The sequence below is a fragment of the Anolis sagrei genome, chromosome 2 (assembly GCF_037176765.1).
Source record: "Anolis sagrei isolate rAnoSag1 chromosome 2, rAnoSag1.mat, whole genome shotgun sequence".
Taxonomy (NCBI): Eukaryota; Metazoa; Chordata; class Lepidosauria; order Squamata; family Dactyloidae; genus Anolis; species Anolis sagrei.
The window spans coordinates 252,832,308-252,854,733 of NC_090022.1; the positions used below are offsets into that span (position 1 = coordinate 252,832,308).

Below are 22,426 nucleotides of genomic sequence, written 5' to 3' on the forward strand. Positions count from 1 at the left end.
ACTTTAACTTTTTGGTTTGCAGTGGTTCATTTCTGCAGAAGCAAAATAGGTTTTCGGCTTTTCTCTAAATATGGCTATTTTTTAAAACTGTAATTCAGAAGAAATAAGAAATAATACAATTTCCCATAGTTTAACTTTGTATGATGTTAGGTAGACAAAGAAAATGAGAATTCCAGAAGAAATTCCAGAAGAAAAAGATAATGTGTCTGGGATGTCATTTAACTGTTTTAGGAGGCTATACTATATAAAGTGTTTCTTAAATCTTCTCTTGCGTTGTATTATAAACATCACACCCCAATTGAAACTATTCTTTCCTTAATTGTGGGAAGTCACACAAGTATAATAAATATGTGGTTTTAACCTCTAATGTTGCTTGTTAAACATTGTTTATTTCCTTTTGTATTTGTGACCATGATATGTAGCACTGGACAAAAAGTGTTATCAATGATGTAACAGCAATAATGAACACTTGGACGCTACAAAAAGGATATCCATTAGTCACCGTGACAGTAAAAGGAAAGAACGTCCATTTGCAACAAGAACACTATATGAAGAGCTCTAATTTTGCTTCACCCAAAGGGTAATGCTGAAGGAATAAATGAACTTCATATTTTAAAGTCTAGACATACATTTCTGACTAAGAACGCAATCTAGAATTGGCAAGGATCATCAGAGTTGGCAGTAGAGCCAGCTGAAGCTTTGTTGAATCCAAAGCATTCTCAGCCTAGATATATTAGTTACATAGCATTCTTTATCCCTTACCCAAGTGTTGTGTAATGGCTTAAGTGTTGGAGTTGAACTTTGAGAGACCTTTAACAAATCACTCAGAGGAAAGAAAATGAAAGAGATTGTGCGTGATCGGGTCACCTTAGAGGCCCTACGAGTCAGAAATAACTTGCAGTTACACATGAACAGTAATAGCAAAGTTTAATGTGATGTTAACATTGTGGCTGCTCCTGGACCGGTGGAAATTTGGATCTGGAGTAACTTCTCTAGCTTCGCTACTCCACCTATTTTGGCCTTCTGCTAGCAAATCTCAGCCAGTGGAATAGTTATCCTGGCATTTCTGCTAGCAAGAACCTTGTCTTCATAACTAGAGGTATTTTGAGTTACCATTGCCCTGTTACTCTTCATGACTAATGTAATAATTTTTTTTTGTTTAATGTGTTGTCGAAAGATTTCATGGCTGTGATCACTGGGTTGTTGTGTTTTTTCTGGGCTGTATGGCCATGTTCCAGAAGCATTCCCTTCTGAAGTTTTGCCTGCATCTATGGCAAGCATCCTCAGAAGTTGTGAGTTCTTACCTCTGAGGATGCCTGCCATAGATGCAGGTGAAACGTCAGGAGAGAATGCTTCTGGAACATGGCCATACAGCCCGGAAAACACACAACAACCTGATTTTTTGTTTCTCAGTAACCATATATGACATTTGCAGTAACCATTTAAATTAATAATGTTGACTCATATTTTGTTTTAGGAATCTGTGGCATATTCCGTTAACATATATTACCAGTAAATCAGATGTTGTTCAAAGGTTTTTGCTGACAACAAGAACAGGTGTGTGCAATCTAATTCATATTGTAAGTGCATAACAGTGTTATTATCAAATATGTTAAGAAGTAGAAAAGGTCCAGAGCTGTAGTGTCCTTTTCTTCAGCTATTGAAAACAAAATTGATTTCCTAGTCACAGCTTTTTAATAGAAGACTCTAAGGCAGGTGTCTTCAACCTGTGACCTCCAGTGTTTCGGATTTCAGCTCCCAGAATTCCTGACCATTGAATAAGCTGGTGCTCCAAACACCTGGAGGGCTGCAGGTTGATGAGGTCTGCACAATGATGCCAGAAGTTGAGACTGACATTTGTAGACAGATGTAGACCATGATGCTAGTCAATTAAGTGGTTGGGTGGGTTTGTTTTTATTTGTGTTTCTTTTCTTTTTTTTGCTAGTATAGAAAAACTTATTGACATGCTACTGACCATAATATATTTTATTTATAGATGTTATCACCCTCCCAGAAGAAGTGAAATGGATAAAATTTAATGTAGGAATGAATGGTTATTATATTGTGCACTATGGTGAAGATGGATGGGATGCTCTGATTCATCTTCTAAAAGAAAACCATAAAATTCTGAGCAGTAATGATAGGGCCAGCCTCATCAACAGCGCATTCCAACTGGTGAGGTGAGAGATTATGAGCACAACTATATGATTCTTTCTTAAAGATTGCAAACTTAATTGTTGTGTAGGACAGCCCAACAAGAAACATGGCTTTATAATGTAACAAATAAATAATGGAAACCATAGCTTTTCCAGAAACATAACTCCACAAATAGTGGAAGAACTATTTATTTATTTATTTACTTCGAGCATTTGTATCTCATCCTTCTCAACCCCCAAAGGGGGACTCAAATTAGATGAATAGAGAAAAATAGTTACGAGCTTCAGATCTCATTATATTTCAGAATAAAATACTGTTTCTTCTTCCCACTGTGGGTTAGCATTTGTCCTTTAAAGATTTCTGTTTCTGTGTGTGGTAGCCCTTTGCAGATACTAGTTCAATTTTCACCAGCATCATACTTGAGCTTAGTTGTGTCTCTGTTAAGACAGAGAGCTTTCCCCAAGAATTGGGAGGGGAAAGTGCAGCCTTTGTGCCATGTTTAGGTCCTAGACCCTGCAAAGCCCCTATCAGTATCTCAACCAAAATTTGGTTTACTTTGGGGGCAGTTTTTGCATTTAAGCTATGCAGCAGAGTCTCTAAAAATATGCAAATATAACCACACTGCCACAAGCTCCCCGGAGTTCTATATTACCTACAAGTGCATACATTTTCTTCTTCAGTCCCTCTCAAAATGGTGAGCAGGAAGAGGCGTGATGCCAGTTCAGTCACCATTGTGAAAGGGACTGCACAGGGAAGTGGAGTTGAGGGGATTGTCCCTGGCCCCTAAGCAGTTGCCCATCCTACCTTAGAAAGTGTACTCATAATGTCTAGCATAGGCACTACAAGAAGCCTGTAGCCTGTTGCATATCCTAATCTATTTGTTTTGAATGGCATCAATAAACATACATCTCTTGACATAGTTTGTTGTCCAAAGCTACACTGGGCACTATATTACAGTAATGTATATTTTGAGAAATTAAGTATTGGCTGAATATACATGTTTGATATATATGCAGAATGCATATCCCATATCCAAAATGCTTGAGGCCAAAAGTGTTTTAGATTTTAGCATTTTTAGTATTTTGGAATACCTGAGTTTTCATATATTACATAATATCAAAAATATGAAGTTAATTTATATTTTATATATACCTTCTACAAACATCCTGAAGATAACATTTTAAAAATAATTTTGTGTCCAAAACAACATTTATGTACATTGAACTATCCGATGGCAGTTATATCACTGTCTTAGCCACCTGTGCAGACAATTTTGGAGTATTTTGAATTTTGGAATTCTGGAAAAGGGATGTTCAAGCTGTATTATTAAATAGAAAATTCATTACATAATAATGGATCAGTTACTTAAAACATTTTATATGCTTAATACTTCCTGTTTTCCAGTGCTGGAAAGCTGTCCATTACCAAAGCTCTTGATTTAACATTATACCTAAAACATGAATCAGAAAATATCCCTGTGCATCAAGGACTGGATGAACTTATCCCTTTGTACAAACTGTTGGAGAAGAGGGATATGAATGAGACTGAACACCAGTTAAAGGTAAATTGGAGAGAAAGTCCAGGTAGCAGTGGCACTTGCAGGTTGTCTGCTCACATATTTAATTATGGAGACAGAAGCTAACAAAAAGTAGCAATCATCTGTTGTAGAAGCTGTGGGGAATGATGTAAGCATTTGAATATAATATGCAGAGGAGGCAATATGTAGAGCCACTTAATAGATGGGCTCCAATGGAAGTGATTAGCAATACAACAAAAATGTATGTGAGGAAAGAAATTATATTGTTGAGCCAAATTTAGTCTCAAGATGTTATTGAAATTGTACAGGAATGTAGAAATCTTTGGGCTCTATTGCACATAGACACACAGGGATAGATCCAGAATTGCCCATCTGTGACCAAAAGGCACTTTTTAGTTAATGAATGGGATTCCAATCCAGTTAGGGTTAGCTGATGGAGAGGTGAAACTTATTTTGTTGCAAATTTGTACTTCCTTTTAAAACTTGTATCATTCTGGGAGCACATGTTCAGAAGGCATAGGAGGCCTCTTGGGTATGAGGAAACAAAGATTGAAACAAAATATTTCAAATAGCTGATTGTTTCGGAGAATCTTTTAGTCCAGTAACATAAACACATGACAAAGAGTTGTTTTTTTTTTTTCATGTCAGGAGTGACTTGAGAAACTGCAAGTCACTTCTGATGTGAGAGAATTGGCCATCTGCAAGGATGTTGCCCAAGGGACACCTGGATGTTTGATGTTTTACCTTCTTTGTGGAAGGCTTCACTCATGTCCCCACATGGCGAGCTGGAGCTGACAGAAGGAGCTCAACCCACTCTCCCTGGATTCGAACCGCAGTCCTGCCAGCACAAGGGCTTAACCCATTGCACCACCACTTTAATACAACAAAAAGCTGTGATAAAGCAATAGAATGTAGGTATGTAATGTAGATGAGAGCAGCCGAGAGTCCCGTTTCTCTAAGGCAGGGATCTTTCCACCCACACTCAACCCATAAGGCACATTCCGCCAGCTGCCATTTCCTACCAACCTTTTATACAATCCTTGTCACCCAGGGTACTTTGTAAATACAAAGCTTACTCTTGGTTAGGTTCATCTGGTAAATTTCCAATCACAGCAAACTGACAGGTGCAATAAAACTTTGTCCTAACACGTTGTGTAAAGAGCTTAGAAAATATGAAATTAAATGTGTTTCAGAATAATATTCAGGCTGAAGTGACAGCTAATTAGTACATGAAACACATGGTAAAACAGGTATTATATACATATACAGGCTGCGTCAATAGTTTCAGTAAAGAGATCAGATGGTTCCTTGTGCTCACACAAGTCTTTTTGTTATTGTAAATAGAAGTTTTTTGTGTGGAAACAATGTCTGTTTTTACACTTGATGTTTCTGATACTGTCTCTTGATAGATTTATTTTTTGAATGAGCTGGCCATGACAGCGGTACTCTGACTAGTGTGGGATAAAGGAACCCGTCTTTTATTATTTATGACAGGTAGAGGAAGAAAATAACTATTGTAGACACCAAACTGTAAGGCTAGACGCTTTTTAATATTCTGAAAAACAACTCCTTTCTATGATTGGGATGTATGTGTAAAGTGTTATCCTTTGTGAGGTATTTATTGTACTTAATGATATGTTAGCATTGAGCTGCAATGAAGTCAGAGATCCTCTGTGTCTGCATGTGTTTAACTTTAGTTAGAACTCTAAAAGTCAAAGTGGATTCTTCTACAAACCACTTTATATGATCAATTGCTTACTTAAACCATTTGTGACTCAGTTTATTATTAGTCCTCCTTCCTTGAAACAAGAATGCTTGTTTGCAGAACTGATTTTAGTTCATATATTTTGTGTCCCTTGGTGGTGCAGTGGGTTAAACCGCTGAGCTGCTGAATCTGCTAACTGAAAGGTTGGCAGTTCGACTCCAGGGACCGGGGTGAACTGCTGTTAGCCTCAGCTTCTGCCAATCTGTTCAAAAACGTACATGGGTTGGGAGCGGAGAGAGGCAGCAGCATGGAGCCGGAGCTCCGTGAAGAATCGTGAGCGGTGAGAGGAGAAAGCAACTTTTTCCTCACAGATTCCTTATCTTCGGGCGAGACAGAGAAAGGAGAGTTGGTCTGCAGAAAATCACTTTGTCTGATCTCAAAGTGAAGACAGCTCCCGCCGCGATATTGTCCTCTTCGCTACGCTCTCAACATCCAATATATTCAACAGATTCAAGTAAGACTGCAATATTTGCTTTTTAAAGTACACTATCCACGTGGTGCTCTTACGAAGGAAACCTGTCAAAGTCTGTCTCCACATTCCTACTTGTAAAGTTTACGATCCTTAATTGCCTTAAGTGTCTCCCAAGAAGAGCCATTAAGCTGTTTGCTACAACAGTAAATCTTTGAAATCTTGCTCTGTGGTTTGACAAGAGACAGCAAAACCTTAAAGGCCAGATCTACATAAGATCTATATAAGCAGAAAACAGACTGAGCTTTGCTTTCTTCTCTTTAAAAAAAATGGCAAGATGATTAAAATGCTTAAAATGCAACTGAAAAAGATGGTGGGCTGAACCCAGCTTCTCTTCCGCCCCTTCTCAAGCACGTCTCCATCTCTCTCAGGCAGATAACACTGCTGCAGCGACCTTGAACAAACGCTCATAAACTACAATCAATTATGGATAAAGGGTCACCGCGGACGCCCAAGGGACCAATCTCCTCCTACGCGTTTGCAGCGTCAACAGTGGTGACAGAGAAGGCAAAAAAACCCAGTCAGTCTCAAGAGAAGACGCTTTCAGAAATTAAAGCTATGTTTGTGGAACTTAAGACCTCAATGGAGGCAGTTACCAAAGAACTGAAACAGATCTCTGAACGCCAAGAAAAGACTGAGGCAAAAGTGAACAAACTGGACACTGATCAGAAACTTATTAAAAAAAGGCTTGAAAAAACAGAAGGGGCTCAACAACTCTTTAATGATAAGCAAGAAAGTATGTTGGATAACATGGCCATGCTAGAACTCAAACTTGCTGATAACACTCTAAGATTAAGAGGGATCCAAGAGGGGGAAGAAGGTGACAATCTGAAGTTGTTTATAAGTAAATTGTTGGCAAACCTTTTGGGGGAGGATGACCTCTCAGTGATGATGGATTCCATATCTGCATGCTACAGAGTGAGTTCTGCAATAGCAAAACAAAAGAAACTCCCCAGGGACTGCATTGTGCAATTTGTCACAAGAATATGCAAAGATATTATTTTGAAGAAACAATATGAATCCCCCATTATAATAGGGGGAAAGAAAATTTTGATGCTAAAAGAGATCCCTGGAAAGTTCTTGAAAAAAAGGAAAGACTTTGCTTTCCTAGTGAGCAAACTCAAACAGAAGAAGATATCCTTTCGATGGCTCTACCCTCAAGGAGTGGCCTTTTACTACAAAACCAAGAGACATTCTATTTCTGATACCATGAAGGCTGAGCAGTTCTTAAGAAAATATCACAAGGACTTTGACGCTGAAGAAGACTCCCAGCAGGAAGAAGAAAGACAAAAAAGACAAGGACATGGCAGAAATAAGAAAGAGAACTTGGGGCAAAACCATCAGTTCCATACAGAAGAAGAGAAGGAGCCAGAGCAGGAGGAGGAGAAAGAAACGCCAGCTGTTCCAGAAGAAGAGAAAGAAGAAGAGGAAGAAGTTGGGTAGCAGTGGACTCTGTTTGAGAAAGTTATATAAGTTATATAAGTTTATCTAAGGGGGAGACGGGGGCGGGGGGAAGCAGGGTAATTATAAAATGCACTGTTAAAATGGGCACCAAATCTCTGAATACTATTGTTTGGAATACGAATGGCTTAAACAGTGGATCAAAGCGTAAGAAAGTATTTCATTTCTTGAAGAAAATTAAGCCTGATATAGCTTGTTTAGTGGAATCCCACATGGTAGAAAAGGATATACATCTATTGGGGCAAGAAAGACTAGGCCAGTTATTCACCTCTTGCAATTGTAAGAAAACCAATGGGATTGCAATATACATTAAGAAAATGCTGTACCCTGAAGTAATTTTCTCAGATAAGGAAGGCAAGATTCTTATAATCAAGGTTCTCATCCAGGGTAAATCAGTTCTCATAGTAGGTATCTATGCCCCCAATACCAAACAAAGTGAATTTTACAAGACACTTGCGGGTATACTTGCCGAATATGGTGAAAAAGATATGATTTGGCTAGGTGACTTTAATGGGGTCATGGATACAAAGTTAGATAGGAGTAATAGAATAAAAAAAGACAAGAAAGAAGGCAGATTACCGGGTGCTTTTTTGAAAGAAATACATCAATGGGATATGTTCGATATCTGGAGAACTCTCAATCCAACTGGGAGAGAATTTACATACTACTCCCACAGACACAAATCAGCCTCCAGAATTGATATGGTATTTGGTACAAAAGACATCATCTGCAGAACAGAAAAGATAGAGATCCTAGCAAGAACATTTGCAGACCATAATCCGATTCTATTGAAACTAAGAAAAGAAAATAGCAACAGGGGGGGCTGGAGAATGAACGACTATATTCTGAGGATACAAACACATAGAGATAAAATTGGAAAGGAATTAAAATACTACCTGAAAGACAACACCAATGATAACCTAGAGGATAGGGTGGTTTGGGAGGCTGGAAAAGCTGTAATAAGAGGGGTATTAATTCAGCAAAATTCAATTTGGTACAAAGGTAATAATAAAAAGCAACTAGAGTTATTAGTCAAGATTAGAGGAAAGGAAATAGAGCTGGAGAGGAAAAGAGGGCAGCGAAAGGAAATTCTAGCAGAATTGAAAAACTTACACCAGCAATATGACCTCTTGATTGCTAATGATATTGAGAGGAAAATCAGGTACAATAGGTACAACTTCTTTGAGAATGCAAACAAGCCAGGCAAATTTCTTGCCTGGCAGCTGAAAGGTACAAAGAAATCCCAACTGATTACCAGAGACAATTACAAACTTGCAGCAAATCCAGACAATTTTTGAAAAATATTACTCAAAGCTCTACAAAAAAGAACAGGAAGATTTAGACAAGACCATTCAATTTGTTAATGAGACCAAGATTGTAAGATTAACTGAAGCAATGAAAGCTAATCTAGATAGATTAATTTCACCAGACGAACTAATGGAAACAATAGATAAGATTAGGCCACATAAAGCTCCTGGCCCAGATGGTCTTTCCCCACTCTATTATAAAACGTTTAAAGAAGAGCTGACACCATTACTGGTGTCTGTAATGAATAAAGTCTTGGAAAAAGGTGAGATTCCAGATTCTTGGAAAGAATCTACAATTGTACTAATCCCAAAATCAGATAAAGACCTAGACCAAATTAAAAATTACAGACCCATCTCGCTTCTAAATTGTGACTATAAATTATTTACTACAATCTTGGCAAACAGACTCAAACAGACATTAGCAGAAATCATTCATAAGGATCAAGCGGGATTTCTACCTAATAGATACCTGAGCCAAAATGTCAGAACAATTCTGAATGTTTTGGAGGTAGCGGAGAGCGACCCCAATAAAGATTTAGCATTGTTTTTTTTGGATGCGGAAAAAGCTTTCGACCAGGTCAGCTGGGTTTATTTGGAAAAGGTCTTGGATTTATATGGGGTGGGCCATCGCTTTAGAAAAGCAGTGGGGGCAATATATTCTAAGCAATCTGCTAAGATAAAAATAAATGGACAGCTGACAAAAGCCATAGATATACAGAAAGGGACTAGACAAGGCTGTCCACTTTCGCCATTACTATTCATTTTGGGATTGGAAATTTTGAGTATAAGAATTAGGGATGACAATGAAATTGAAGGGTTCAAAGTAAAAGGCCAGGAAATCAAAATCAGAACATATGCAGACGATATGGTTTGTATTTTATCTAATCCAACACAGAGCGTTCCAAAATTATTAGAGGTAATCAAATTGTATGGAGAGGTTTCGGGTTTTAAAATAAATAAAGATAAATCTAAATTTATTACAAAAAATTTAGACACTAAAATTATTAGGAAATTAGAGGAAGTGGCTAACTGTAAAGTAGTCCCGAAGATAAAATATTTGGGAATAACTATCACAAGCAAGAACATCGACTTGTTTCAAAATAATTATGTGAAGACATGGTCGGAGATCAAAGGAAATTTGAACAATTGGCAAAAGCTACCATTAACATGGCTGGGCAGGATTGCAATTATTAAGATGATGATACTTCCCAAAATGCTTTTCTTTTTTCAAAGCATACCTATTATTAAAGGGACTAAAATTTTCAATTTGTGGAAGAGGGATATCATGAATTTCATTTGGGCAGGGAAAAAAGCCAGGATTGCTTACAAAAATTTAATTGATACCAAAGAGAGGGGAGGACTAAATTTACCAGATTTAAAAACCTACTATGAGGCCGCCTGCATGAGCTGGCTCAGAGATTGGATACAATTCCGGAACATAAATCTACTAAATTTAGAAGGACATGGAATCAGATATGGATGGCATTCTTACCTCTGGTATGAAGGAGAGAGATTAAATAAGGCATTCAATAAACATGTAATTAGGGGAAGCTTAATAGATGTTTGGAAAAGATACAAATTAGGGATGGAATCCAAAACACCCCTATGGCTGAGGCCAATAGAAGCCATTGGGAGACCCACCTGCAAGGATGATGTCAGAACATACGGGGAACTACTTATCAGGTCCAATGGCCAATGGGCACTGAGGGGAAAAGACGAATTGGGTATTAAAGATTGGTTCCAATATCATCAATTATACGATAGATTCAAAAAAGACGAGAAGAGGGGATTTGCTTCCAAAAAATCAGATCTGGAAACTATATTAGATAAAGGGGAAAAAGGATTAATAGCCAGATTATACAAATATATTCTACACTATAATTTGGAAGATAATCGTGTTAAAACCCCCATGATCTCATGGGCAAAAGATTTAGGGAGAAGCATAGATTTTGACATCTGGGAAAACCTGTGGAACAATGGATTTAAATTTACAGTGGCAGCTTCAATTAGAGATAATGTATATAAAATGTTCTACAGATGCTACATAACTCCAGCCCTCCTAGCCAAAATGGACAAGTCACAAACAGGATCCTGTTGGAGATGCAAAAGAAAGAAAGGGACTTTCTTTCACGTATGGTGGTCGTGTGAACTGGTGCAGATCTATTGGAAAAGAATAATAAAGGAAACAAATAAAATGATTTACAACAAAGTAAAAAAGAACCCAGGGATGTGCCTATTAGGGATATTCAGAGACAGCTTAGAACAGCCAGAGAGAGAAATCTGCTTGTACAGCTTTGCGGCTGCACGCATTACAATTGCCAAAAATTGGAAAGGGGAGAAAACATTAAGCATCAAAGATTGGAAGGATAAATTGTGGGATTATGCACAGATGGCTAAGATTTCAAGCAATTTGAAATATGAAAATAATGAAATATTTGAAAGAAACTGGAAGCTGGCCTTAGCATACTTGACGGGAGAGCTAAAGAAATAAAAACAAGAGGAATTTATTGAATTAGAAGTATAGAGGGTTAAATAAGTTGTGCATAAATCCTGCGTGGATTAGTGACGGAAGTCAAGGTGGTGGGTAGCACTGGGGGTGGGTGGAGGGGTAACTGTATGGAGGGTTGTTTGTGTATGTGTGTTTGTTTGTGTATGTGTACATTTTTGCAACATATATGGTTGGTGTATTATCTTTTCAAAATAAAATTTAATTAAAAAAAAACGTACATGTGAGTAGATCAATAGTTACTGCTTCTGCAGGAAGGTAACGGTGCTCCATGCAGTCATGCTGGCCACATGACCTTGGAGGTGTCTACAGACAACGCTGGCTCTTTGGCTTAGAAATGGAGATGATCACCACCCCCCAGAGTCAGACACAACTAGACTTAATGTAAAGAGGAAACCTTTACCTTTACCTACCATGACTTTTGATGGTACACTTTCCTAGGCAAAGTTATTAATTTCACTGGGGCTTCTTGGGATACTCCACTGATTTGCTTTTTTATGAATTCACTTTAGGGATACATTGTCAATCTGTTTAAAAACATGATTGACAAACAGTCTTGGGAGGATGAAGGCACAATGTCAGAGCGAATACTTCGGAGCTCCCTTCTTATGTTTGCCTGTGTGCGCAGGTACCAACCATGTGTGGACAAAGCAAAAGAATACTTTACAAAATGGAAGCATTCCAATGGAACACTAAAGTAAGTATTTCACTTTTAGCATGTTGCAATGGCATCCTTAATCTTCACAGAACAAAACATGTAGTGTAAAGCTGTGACCTACAATGAACCCACTGCCAGGACTCTACCCTCGGCAGAAAATAATACCCAGCTGCAAGTGATTGCCTCTAGATGTAGATATAACTGTGAAAAAGGGGAGATGATTCAAATATCCCCTTCTCATCATTCATAGAATCATAAAGTTGGAAGAGATCTCATGGGCCACCTAGTCCAATTCCCTGCCAAGAAGCAGGACAATCGCATTCAAAGCACCCCTGACAGATGGCCATCCAGCCTCTGTTTAAAAGCCTCCAAAGGAGCCTCCACCACACATCGGGACAGAGAGTTCCACTGCTGAACAGCTCTCACAGGAAGTTCTTCCTCATGTTCAGGTGGAATCTCAGTAGTGTTGATGTCTTAAGGGCATAGTAGTTTGCAGTTGTATCCATGGTTATTAAAAAAAATAACATGCACATCAGAATGTAATTTGAAGCCCAATTTGTTGCAGGTTGCCCAATGATATCAAGTTTGCTGTATATGCTGTTGGAGCACAGACAGACGTGGGCTGGGACTTCCTTTTCAGCAAATGCCAACTACCTGAGTTCAGTACTGAAAAGCAATTGATTGAAACTGTCCTCAGCCTCAGCCAAAATAAAGAAAGGCTTCAGTGGTGAGTGTAGTTGATTTATAAGTCACTAATGTGTAGGCCATGGTATGCATTGGATAGTGATTTAATAATTTTAATTCCACCTGTTATTAAATCTGCTTTATGTATATGTGATTAGTTTTTCTGTATATTAAAATAAAATGGCCAGGAAGCAGCTGGCTAACCTAAGAATGGCCACTTGCCCTGTGGCAGTTGCCATATTCTTTATAATTTCTAAGGTCACTACAGTAGATGGTTGCATAAAATTTCAAATGCCAGTTACTTTGTAGAATTGCAAAAAAAGCTGTTAAGACTTATTTCCAAGTAAATTATAGGTTGGCACTGTAGATCTTTTATCCACATTAGATTCTAGAAAATGATATTGTGTTAGGAAATTGTATTTATTTCCTTGTTTCAGCAAAGTGGTGTCTTTGGTTTTATATTAGGTTGATGGAACAAGGGTTGCGGGGTGATATTATAAAGACTCAAGATCTTCCTTATATTGTTGTAAGTGTTGGAAGGAATCCTGTAGGTTATCAATTAGCCTGGAAGTTTTTGAAGGACAATTGGCAGACACTTGTGAAAAAGTAGGTACCTACTCTTAATATTCTTCCAGTACCTCTAATCCTGTTTTTAAATTAAACCATACAGATGTTTATTTACTGTACATATTACTGCTTTGTAGGTTTGACCTTGGTTCGCATTCCATTGCACACATGATTACTGGAGTAACAAATAAATATTCAACAAAGGCTCAACTTGCTGATGTATGTATATGTTTCATATTTTTAGTTACACACTGCTCTGATTTTATTTTCATTTGGGTCCAATATAGATTTAGATGCGTAAGGTTTATTCTTAACTCGTTTTTTCCCTAAAATTTTATAATTGGTTCAGCTTGCCTAAAATAATAGCAATAGTAGAAGACAAATCAAGCATTAAGATCTTAAACACTGTCTCCTGAGATCCTTGGATATAAGGAAGGATATAAGTATTCAAATAAATGATTGCTTTATTTCTGACAGTAAACTGCCTGGATTTTATCTTATTGAATCAGAGCTAGAATTTTGAGAGGCCGGGAATTTAATTAAATAAGAGTTAGATAACCCCTTGGAAGCAGAATAGCATTTATACCAGTCGCTGCCTGTCATTACTATTGCAAAAGTGAGCCAAACCAGAAGGTGAGGCATTTATAATTTGATGGACAAATGATTCACAAATTAGATGACTGTATTGGAAAGCTTCCACTGGGTTATCGTAAAGGTTCTTGGAGCAGATAAATGAAGTTTTGGTACTTCAAGTGAACAATAAATTATGTGTAGTATCCTGTTTGGGATGTTTTTAAAAAAATCAGAAGTAAAAGAAAAGGCTGTTTGGGAATGCATTAGTTTATCAAAGACCATAAATGGGGTATTTTTTAATGCTTCTGTGAGCATATGCATTTTTGGCTGGCTTTGTTCAGAAAAGTTTATCTTTTCCTGTCTTGGAGACTGAGGGCCCTTCCACACAGCTCTATATCCCCGAATATCAAGGCAGAAAATCCCACTATATCTGCTTTGAACTGGGTTCTCTGAGTCCACATTCAGATATAGGGCTGTGTGGAAGAGCCCTGAGAAACCATAACTTGCTGAAGGTCTCCCAGTGGTTTTTTGTGGCCAAGCAGGGATTTGATGTTCAAACCACATCACCATGTTGGCTTTTAGATCCTATAACAATGATAATGATGCAATAATGAATTGTAGTATGTGTTTTAACCCCATAGGTTAAAGAATACTTCAGCTCTCTGGACAAAAAAAGTGCAGAGCTCCGTGCTGTCCAACAGACAATAGAAACCATTGAGGAAAACATCAATTGGATGGATAAGAACCTTGAAAAAATCATCAGGTGGCTACAGATCAATAGCAGTGTTTGAAAGTCTACTTGACTTCCTTTCAGGATTAAGAAATGTAAGTTCTGGAAAAGATGTGATACATGTTGCCTGCAAAATAAGTTAATATAAAATTCTGAAAATAAACTTGTGGGATTGCTGGGTGGAAATATTTAAGTGTACTCTAGAGACAAAAGTCTGAGCATATAAATCCATTTTCAAAGGCAAGGGAACAGCACTAACACCTTCTGTCCGTGTGACATTATGTATTTGCAACCTTCACTAAATTGTATCGCTGTAACTGCCTTAGCACCTTGGAGTGGAGGTATCTGTACACAAATTGCTCCTAAAGACACACTTTAAGTTGAGCTTATTAGTTGCCACTATTTTAAAATACTTTTGCACAAGCCCCTGACAAAGCAAAACAAGTTTTACCAATATTTGACTTTGAAAGCATTGTGGATTTCCACTCCAAATGAGACCTAGGTCTTATTTAGAGAAATTATTGGTGGCTTGTTATGAGCTAATTGCACATAACTTTCCACACCATGTTGCCAACCTGCCTCCCACCCCTTATTCAAACTGCCCTCACTATTGATGGGAAAAGCTGCCAATAGCGATGGGGTCATTCTGTTTCCAAAGTAATAAAGGAAACAGGATTCTCTTCCTTTCCCACTCTCCCTACTTTTGGGGCTATAAATTTTGGATTTAAAGTTTTATTGGAAAATTTTTAAACATAGCTAGAATTGCAAAATTGTTATTTTTAACTATTAAAAAAGTACAGAGCTTACAAATGTGCTTACAAGGTCATGCAGAAATAGAAGTGCACTTGTGACAATGCAGAGATATGTTTCCACACTGGACTTCAACATATTTTCAAAAGCTCAATGTTAGATCATAGAATCATAGAGTTGGAAGAGACCTCGTGGGCCATCCAACCCCTTGCCAAGAAGCAGGAAAATCACATTCAAAACACCCCTGATCATCCAGCCTCTGTTTAAAAGCCTCTAAAGAAGGAGCCTCCACCACACTTTCAGCAGAGTTCCACTGCTGAACAGCTCTCACAGTTATCAAGTTCTTCCTAATGTTCAGGTGGAATCTCTTTTCCTGTAGTTTGAAGCTATTATTTCACATCCTAGTTTCCAGGGCAGCATAAAATAAGCTTGCTCCCTCTTCCCTATGACTTCCCCTCACATATTTATACATGGCCATCACGTCTCCTCTCAACCTTGTCTTCTTCAGGCTCAACATGCCCAGCTCTTTAAGCCTCTCCTCATAGGGCTTATTCTCCTTATTATTAATTATTATTTCAAGTCTTGGCAGTTGGTTACTTAGTTCCCCATTTTCACAGATGGCAAAATCTGTGAAGAAGTTATTTGCCTAAAACCTTTCCCTGGAGCCTGGTAGACATGGTGCTGCAACCCAAGTTGAAGAATATTCTCACCTGAAACCAGACAGCAATTGCTTTCTCCTCACATCTTACTTTAAAAAGGGTGGGTATCCTTATCAAGATATCTGAAATCCTTCAGAATTGTCCACAAGGGTGGTTGAGATAGTTACATCTTTGCTTTCTGATGATTCACTGTATACAAACCTTGTTGCATACACAGAATTAAAAGTATTGCATAAAAATTACCTTCAGGTGATGTGCATAAGGTATACATCGAACATAAATGAAATTTGTATTTAAGACTTGGATCCCATTTCCAAGATAGCACATTCCAAAATATGGGGGAAAAAATCCAAAACACTTTTTATCCCAAACAAATCAGACGAAAGAAACTCAGTAATGTTAATTTTGTGATTACAGATTCAAGTGTGATTTAGGCTTAGATTACAGTATTCATTATTTTAGACAAGTGATATATATGCGACATTATTAATATAATATTTAATATTTTAATTTATTTTTGCAAAGCTGTTGTAATCATGATGAAGAATTGGGGTTTTAATTGCATATTTTGAATTATAAGATGTATTTACTCAGAGATATGTGTACCATAGGACTCATGTCAATTATTGTGAACAAAGAACTGCAATTTTGCCTATATGTAAAGGCCTGATCAAACAACTGCACATGCAACAGTGCTAGATGCTGGACCTTGAAAAAGAGAGAACAAAGCAGGGACTGGATTTAAACAAATGTGTGTATCTTTTTTAACAGAGAGGATTAACATTGCTCATACATAACTCTTCCAACAATAATGATGTGTTGATGAAAACCCAGGATTTCATTACAAGATAATACTTTCCAAAAACTTTATTAGTGTGACACAGAATTTCCATACAGACTGCCAAATACAGTGCTGCATTAATATTATAAATGGTAAAAGACAACTTGAATTCTGATTTTCCTAAAAGTGAAAGATGCAATCCATGGGCAACATCTCCCACTCTTCCTCCTTTTGAAAGAAAACAAGAGCCATAGCACAAAATGGCATTATCTTGTGATAACTTCAGTGCAGCTGAAAAAGGCTCACACAGGTGATATTCTTGGTCGCCTGCATATCTGACAAAATGGTAGATAAGAAAGCTAGTTCAACCATTTTATTAAGCAAGGAGCAATACCACACCCCACAAGTTAAGAAGGGTAATGCTACTCAGATTGCAAAGCATATCAGAATCTGGTACTTAGAGCCATAAGCCCTCTCTCACTGCAAGAAATACAAAAGGAAACAAGCAATACGTCAGGGAGATTTGAGCAAGCCTCGCATCCAAATGAACTCTAAATCTGCTCCGCACATATATATCAGGAAAAAGTTGCTCTGTGTCTTCTGAATATGTGTTGTGGTTGGACTTGTGTACTATTTTGTCCATTAAAGACTTGTGTACTATTTTGTCCATTGAAGAGTGTGCCAACCTGCATCTCCTCCGATTTTATTATTTGGTAGTTGTGATGCACTATTATATCCTTACTGGAAGCTAGTAGCACCAAAGATGGTGACAGGAAGCACTGAAGTTTTTAAAAATAAAATACTAATGGCACTGTTCATATTCAATACTATGTTGTTGGAAGAAGGTATAACTTCTAGGCTGTGTCTACTTCAAAGTCTTGCAGATGGGTGCTCCTTTTACCATTCTCCCAAAGGAATACCCATTGACCTAAATAGGCAGATGATATACAAAAGTTCATTGCAATCCAGAATCTTTAAAGCAAGGTTGGACACCTACAGGCTTTTAGATGGTGCTGGATCACCAACTTCCATCAGCTGCAGTTCCACAATGTCTGGAGGGCTATCAGTTGCCAACTGCTGATTTAAATCACAAATTATACTAAAATATATAGCGAACAAGTGCACAAGCACATATTTAGTGAACTCATTGAGATTTACAGGCACTATGTGAAGACTATGTGCAAAACTCTGCAGACTTTTTCCATTGCTATTAAATTTATAGGAAATACATTTCATACAAATATAAAGCATCCTTTCCCTCTCAGAACGGAAGAAAATTACAAAATAAGGACAAGAAAATAAATGACTAGAAAAAGTTAGTTCATTCTCAAAAATAGCAAAAAAGTGCATAGCATGCCAAAATATCCAGATACCACGATATAAAAACCACTCAGGAGGCTATCTTGCTTCTGCAAAATAGTTTTTGTTCAAGTGCAGTTATCCATCACCATCATGAAAACTCTTTGCACTAGTGGAGAAAAGAAAAGAGAAATGGAGAAAACAGGCTTAAGTAGTCAAAAGAGCTTATTACATAGAACAGACTTCTATCAGGGGAAACTGAGAACAGTTCCACATAGATAACTGAAAATACACAAATAAAGCAGATATAAATTTGATACATCTTGAACATTATTTAAGACTGTTAGCTTTACCCGCAAGCACCACTGCATTTTACGAATTTTAAACATTTTATTATGTCTTTTTATGCATGTTTGCTGTTGTAAATTTACGTTGTTATAGTCTATATATGTTTATGTATTGTTTATTTTATGTTCGGCACTGGTAGTGCTTCTGTGAGCTGCCATGAGTCCCTGGGGAGATGGTGGGCGGGGGGGGGGGGGGTATAAATAAAGTTTATTATAATTTATTATTTATTATGATATGATTGCTGAAGTGGTGGCTGATTTCCTAAAAAGAATAGGTATTATTAGCACACTAGAAGCCCCTGGTGGTGCAGTGCGTTAAACCTCTGTGCCGGCAGGACTGAAGGCCGACAGGTCGCAGGTCCGAATCTGGGGAGAGCACGGATGAGCTCCCTCTATTAGCTCCAGCTCCTCATGCGGGGACATGAGAGAAGCCTCCCACAAGGATGATAAAACATCAAAACTGGGCGTTCCCTGGGCAAGGTCCTTGCAGACGGCCAATTCTCTCACACCAGAAGCGACTTGCAGTTTCTCAAGTCACTCCAGACACAAGAAAAAAAATCAGCACACTGTTACTAAAAGGAAAACGTGCAGATGAACTATCCAACAGCAATCCCTAAGAATGCTGAGGCTCCCATTGTCTGCTCATTCTTAAGGCAGGGAGAAGAAACCTGTGGTCCTCCAGTTTGCACCAGTCACAGTCCAACATGACCAGTGGTTGAAATAATAGAAGTTTTAAAGCAGGAAGGATGACAGGTTCCTTACTCCTTGTTTTTAGGATCCCCAGTGTAGGTCCACAATGGCTTTTTTCTTTTTTAATCATCTTAAGTATCAGGAATCTCATCAACTGAAATAATGCAAGTTAATCTTTTTTCTTAAGTCCTAAAATGTAGGCCTAAAAAACTTGGCTTTTTGAAGAGCCCCCCCCCCCCCCCCCCCAATTATTAAAGTATCTTGGATGTTTGTGAGCAGCTTAACTACTTCTTACCTGTTTAACTCTTTTTTTGTTTTTCAGATTTTGCACTGGAAGACTGCTCCTTTGCCTTAGAGGAATAAAACAGCAAGATTACTAGCTTGAATTTTCAACTGATGTAATAAACACTGGATACATAATTTTAAAAAGAAGATGGCCAATTACTAAAAGCGTAAAATGTGTGTATTTGTCAAAAATAAGGGAGTGAGAAGTGCAGCTTTTGACAGCGCCCCATTATGGTACACAGGAAACCTACAGCTGGCTACAGTTCTGATAGATTATTCTTAATTGATCCATTTGTTGTGACATCCAAAACAGTGATGCTGGATAAGTGTGTGTCTGTTTTTAAACTTAAATTCCCTCTGCTCATGTTAGCCATACATCACTGGAAGTGACAACAGCATGTGTCTTTTACCCCCCCCCCCCCCCCCAAAAAAAAATACTAACAGAAGGTAACAGTTTGGAAGGGAAGTATTCCTTCTATTACATCAAAAGCTGGATTCCAAACCCAATTTGAACTACTAAGCTCACCTATAGTTACCAGCATTTGGAAGTCAGATGATCTGCATATACCAGCCATTCGGGATCCTTACATCATTCAATATCATCTCAGAAACAAAATCTGCATATGTGTAAAATGGCCTTAAACCTGAGTGGTTAACAATTTTTTCTCATCTAAACAAAGGGTAGATACCTGTGGCTTCATATATTGTTCACTTATAACTACTATCACTCCTGAATATTTGCCAAGGCTGCCTAAAGCTGCAAGCCTAGGAACAACAGGACTGTACTTGAAGGATGATTCCATTAGAGGATGACTCCATTTTGATAATTTAAGATACAATACTTACATTGACCTGTAGATAAAGCAGTTTCAGAGTCAATTTTCAAGTAATTTTTTTAGACTTATACATGAGTATATACAGTAGATTGTTTCATTCCACAGTGAAATGATTAACGCTGAATGAAAGGTACTAATATGCAAGCTGGTATATGGTTACCGATAACTGCTAAAAAAGAAGAAGAATGGATGCAAGAGCAAATCAAGCCTGAACTCTCCTTAGAATCCAAGATGACTAAACTGAGTCTGTCATATTTTGGAAACATCTTGAGAAGATGGGTTGCTGTGAGAAGACGCAACTCACTAGAAAAGACAGTAATGGCAGTAGGAAAAGAAGACTGCATTCCAGAAGGACAGACTCAATCAGGGAACCTAAGTGGGGTTGTTGATAGGGTGTCTTGGAGATCTCTCATTCTTGAGAGCACCATAAGTCAAAGTCAACTTGACAGCAGTTAACAATATGGTTCCACTAGAAGAAGGTTAAACACCTTTTGCTCCCTGCATTCATCTCCCTTTGATATGCATACGAGGTTCTGCGAGGAAGAGCAATCTATGAGTTCTATGTTGCACTGTCCTATTGGTATTTCCATATTTATCAAACTGTACACCAGCTTTAGGAATCACTGTCAATTTTTTTAAAGGAGGACAAAATAATAGCTCCTAAGCTTGGGAATTTGAAGCAGGATACCCCCAAAATAAACTCAGCTTAAATGTGACTGAACCAACCACAACCTGTACAATTTATTTAATACTTCTAATAAAATAAAATAAAAACAATTCCTTACCTTTTTACCAGATTTTGATTTCTTTTCATCCTTTCTAGCTGACTTAGATGTGGGGGCCTCTTTTGTTTTTTCATCCTACAACCAAAGGAGAAGGCTTGTATGTAAATGTTTAGTCAAGTGCTTCATGAATAACCTGTAAGTGCTGAGAGTGCAACAAAGAGTACTTGGGAGACTTATTACTAATTGGCAATCAGTTCCTGCTTTAGATTATAAAGGCAGTCATTCAACTGATAACGAATGGTGATACTTGTTTTCATTAATCATAAGCCAAATGTGATGTTATTAATTACTTAAATATTGTGTTCCATCATTCTACTTTTACTTGTTGACCGAAATAAAGGCGACTGACTGTAAATGTTTAGACTGAAACACAACTGTTGCTAAGGCTGTGGGAAACATTTTTTCCAGAAAAGAGATACTTTGCTGATATCCACACAAAGTGTGAAAACTTTGGGGATTACTGATGCTTATACTATTGGCATATCAGAACATTGTCTGGAGAGTGCTGAGGAGCAGCTCACAATCTCTTAAATTTTATCACCTCACACCGGTTCTGAAGCAAAATTCAAAAAATTAAGGGGGGGGGGCGGGGGAGGCAGAGAAGGAATCAATGAATTCAACAGAACAAAAAAATAGGCCTGGGCGGTTTTGTTCGTTAATTTTGTAATTCGTTAAATATTCGTTAATTTTAGCAATTACAAAACGATTACAAAACTTATTTTTAAACCCGGAAGTGTTTTTAAATATCGAAACGGCATGCGCCAAAAAATTTTGTATTTCCGTCCATTTCGGAAATACGTAAGATGGCTTGGCTAGATGCTTGCTGGGAGCTCTCCTCTCTCTCCTCTCCTTAGCCAGTCAGAGGCAGAGCCTGAAAGAGGAGGAGGAGGAGGAGGAGGAGAGGGCGGGGAAGGCGCCGGCTGAGCAAGCGAGCGAGAGGGCGAGCGACCCTCAGCGGGAAGGGGGCCCGTCCCTCCTTCCTCACCTTTGCGGTGGGTGTGCTTCGTTCTCCCAATTCCTTAGCGGAGGGTTGTGCTTCGTTCTCCCAATTCCTTAGTGGAGGGCTGGGCTAGATGGCCTTTGGGGAGCCCTTCTCCCAATTTCGCATTGCTTCGGAGGAGCCGGGCCCGACTCGGCGGCAGCGCTTGAGGGCCCGCCAGAGTGAGTGCCTGCCTTCCCTCCTTAATAATAATTTCTCCTCCCTATTCTACTAAATTAATAATTAAATTAAAAAATATTGAAAAAAAAGGGCGCCATCTTTACAAAATGTTTTGTAAATATTAACGAAATTTCGTAAATACCGAACTTTTTTAAGGGAAAAATTTGTAATTATTTTAAATATCGAAACAAAAAACCCCCCCAAATACAAATCGATTTTAGAAACAAATTTTTGCGTTGTTACCCAGGCCTACAAAAAAAAGTCTTGTGGCTCTTGCCAGTGGAACTATGTAGCACAAGGTGATATAACTCAAGGATTGTAGATTGCACCTCTGCACATCCAAGAATGGCTATTCATGCTATCAACTTCTCATTTACTACAAACTTAAAATTTAAATTTATAAATGGAGGTATTTTATGTT

At 38.0% G+C, this 22,426-nt stretch overlaps 2 protein-coding genes across 10 annotated transcripts in view; one reads left to right on the forward strand and one right to left on the reverse strand.

The window, feature by feature from the left end:
* ERAP1 (endoplasmic reticulum aminopeptidase 1) overlaps nt 1-20,856 on the forward strand; it is a 35,338-nt gene extending 14,482 nt beyond the window's left edge. For both annotated transcript variants that reach the window (XM_067464533.1, XM_060761812.2), the window contains exons 11-20: nt 423-580; nt 1,478-1,557; nt 1,997-2,180; nt 3,562-3,718; nt 11,715-11,899; nt 12,426-12,587; nt 13,010-13,150; nt 13,249-13,330; nt 14,326-14,509; nt 19,263-20,856. In XM_067464533.1, coding sequence (XP_067320634.1) covers nt 423-580; nt 1,478-1,557; nt 1,997-2,180; nt 3,562-3,718; nt 11,715-11,899; nt 12,426-12,587; nt 13,010-13,150; nt 13,249-13,330; nt 14,326-14,475 — 1,299 coding nt within the window. In that variant the 3' untranslated portion in view covers nt 14,476-14,509; nt 19,263-20,856. The remainder of the gene's footprint in view (nt 1-422; nt 581-1,477; nt 1,558-1,996; nt 2,181-3,561; nt 3,719-11,714; nt 11,900-12,425; nt 12,588-13,009; nt 13,151-13,248; nt 13,331-14,325; nt 14,510-19,262) is intronic.
* Nucleotides 16,676-22,426, reverse strand: part of CAST (calpastatin) — a 90,337-nt gene continuing 84,586 nt past the window's right edge. For all 8 annotated transcript variants that reach the window (XM_060761814.2, XM_060761819.2, XM_060761818.2 and 5 more), the window contains 3 exons: nt 20,847-20,921; nt 19,236-19,290; nt 16,676-18,072 (listed from right to left, as the gene is read on the reverse strand). In XM_060761814.2, coding sequence (XP_060617797.2) covers nt 19,240-19,290; nt 20,847-20,921 — 126 coding nt within the window. In that variant the 3' untranslated portion in view covers nt 16,676-18,072; nt 19,236-19,239. The remainder of the gene's footprint in view (nt 18,073-19,235; nt 19,291-20,846; nt 20,922-22,426) is intronic.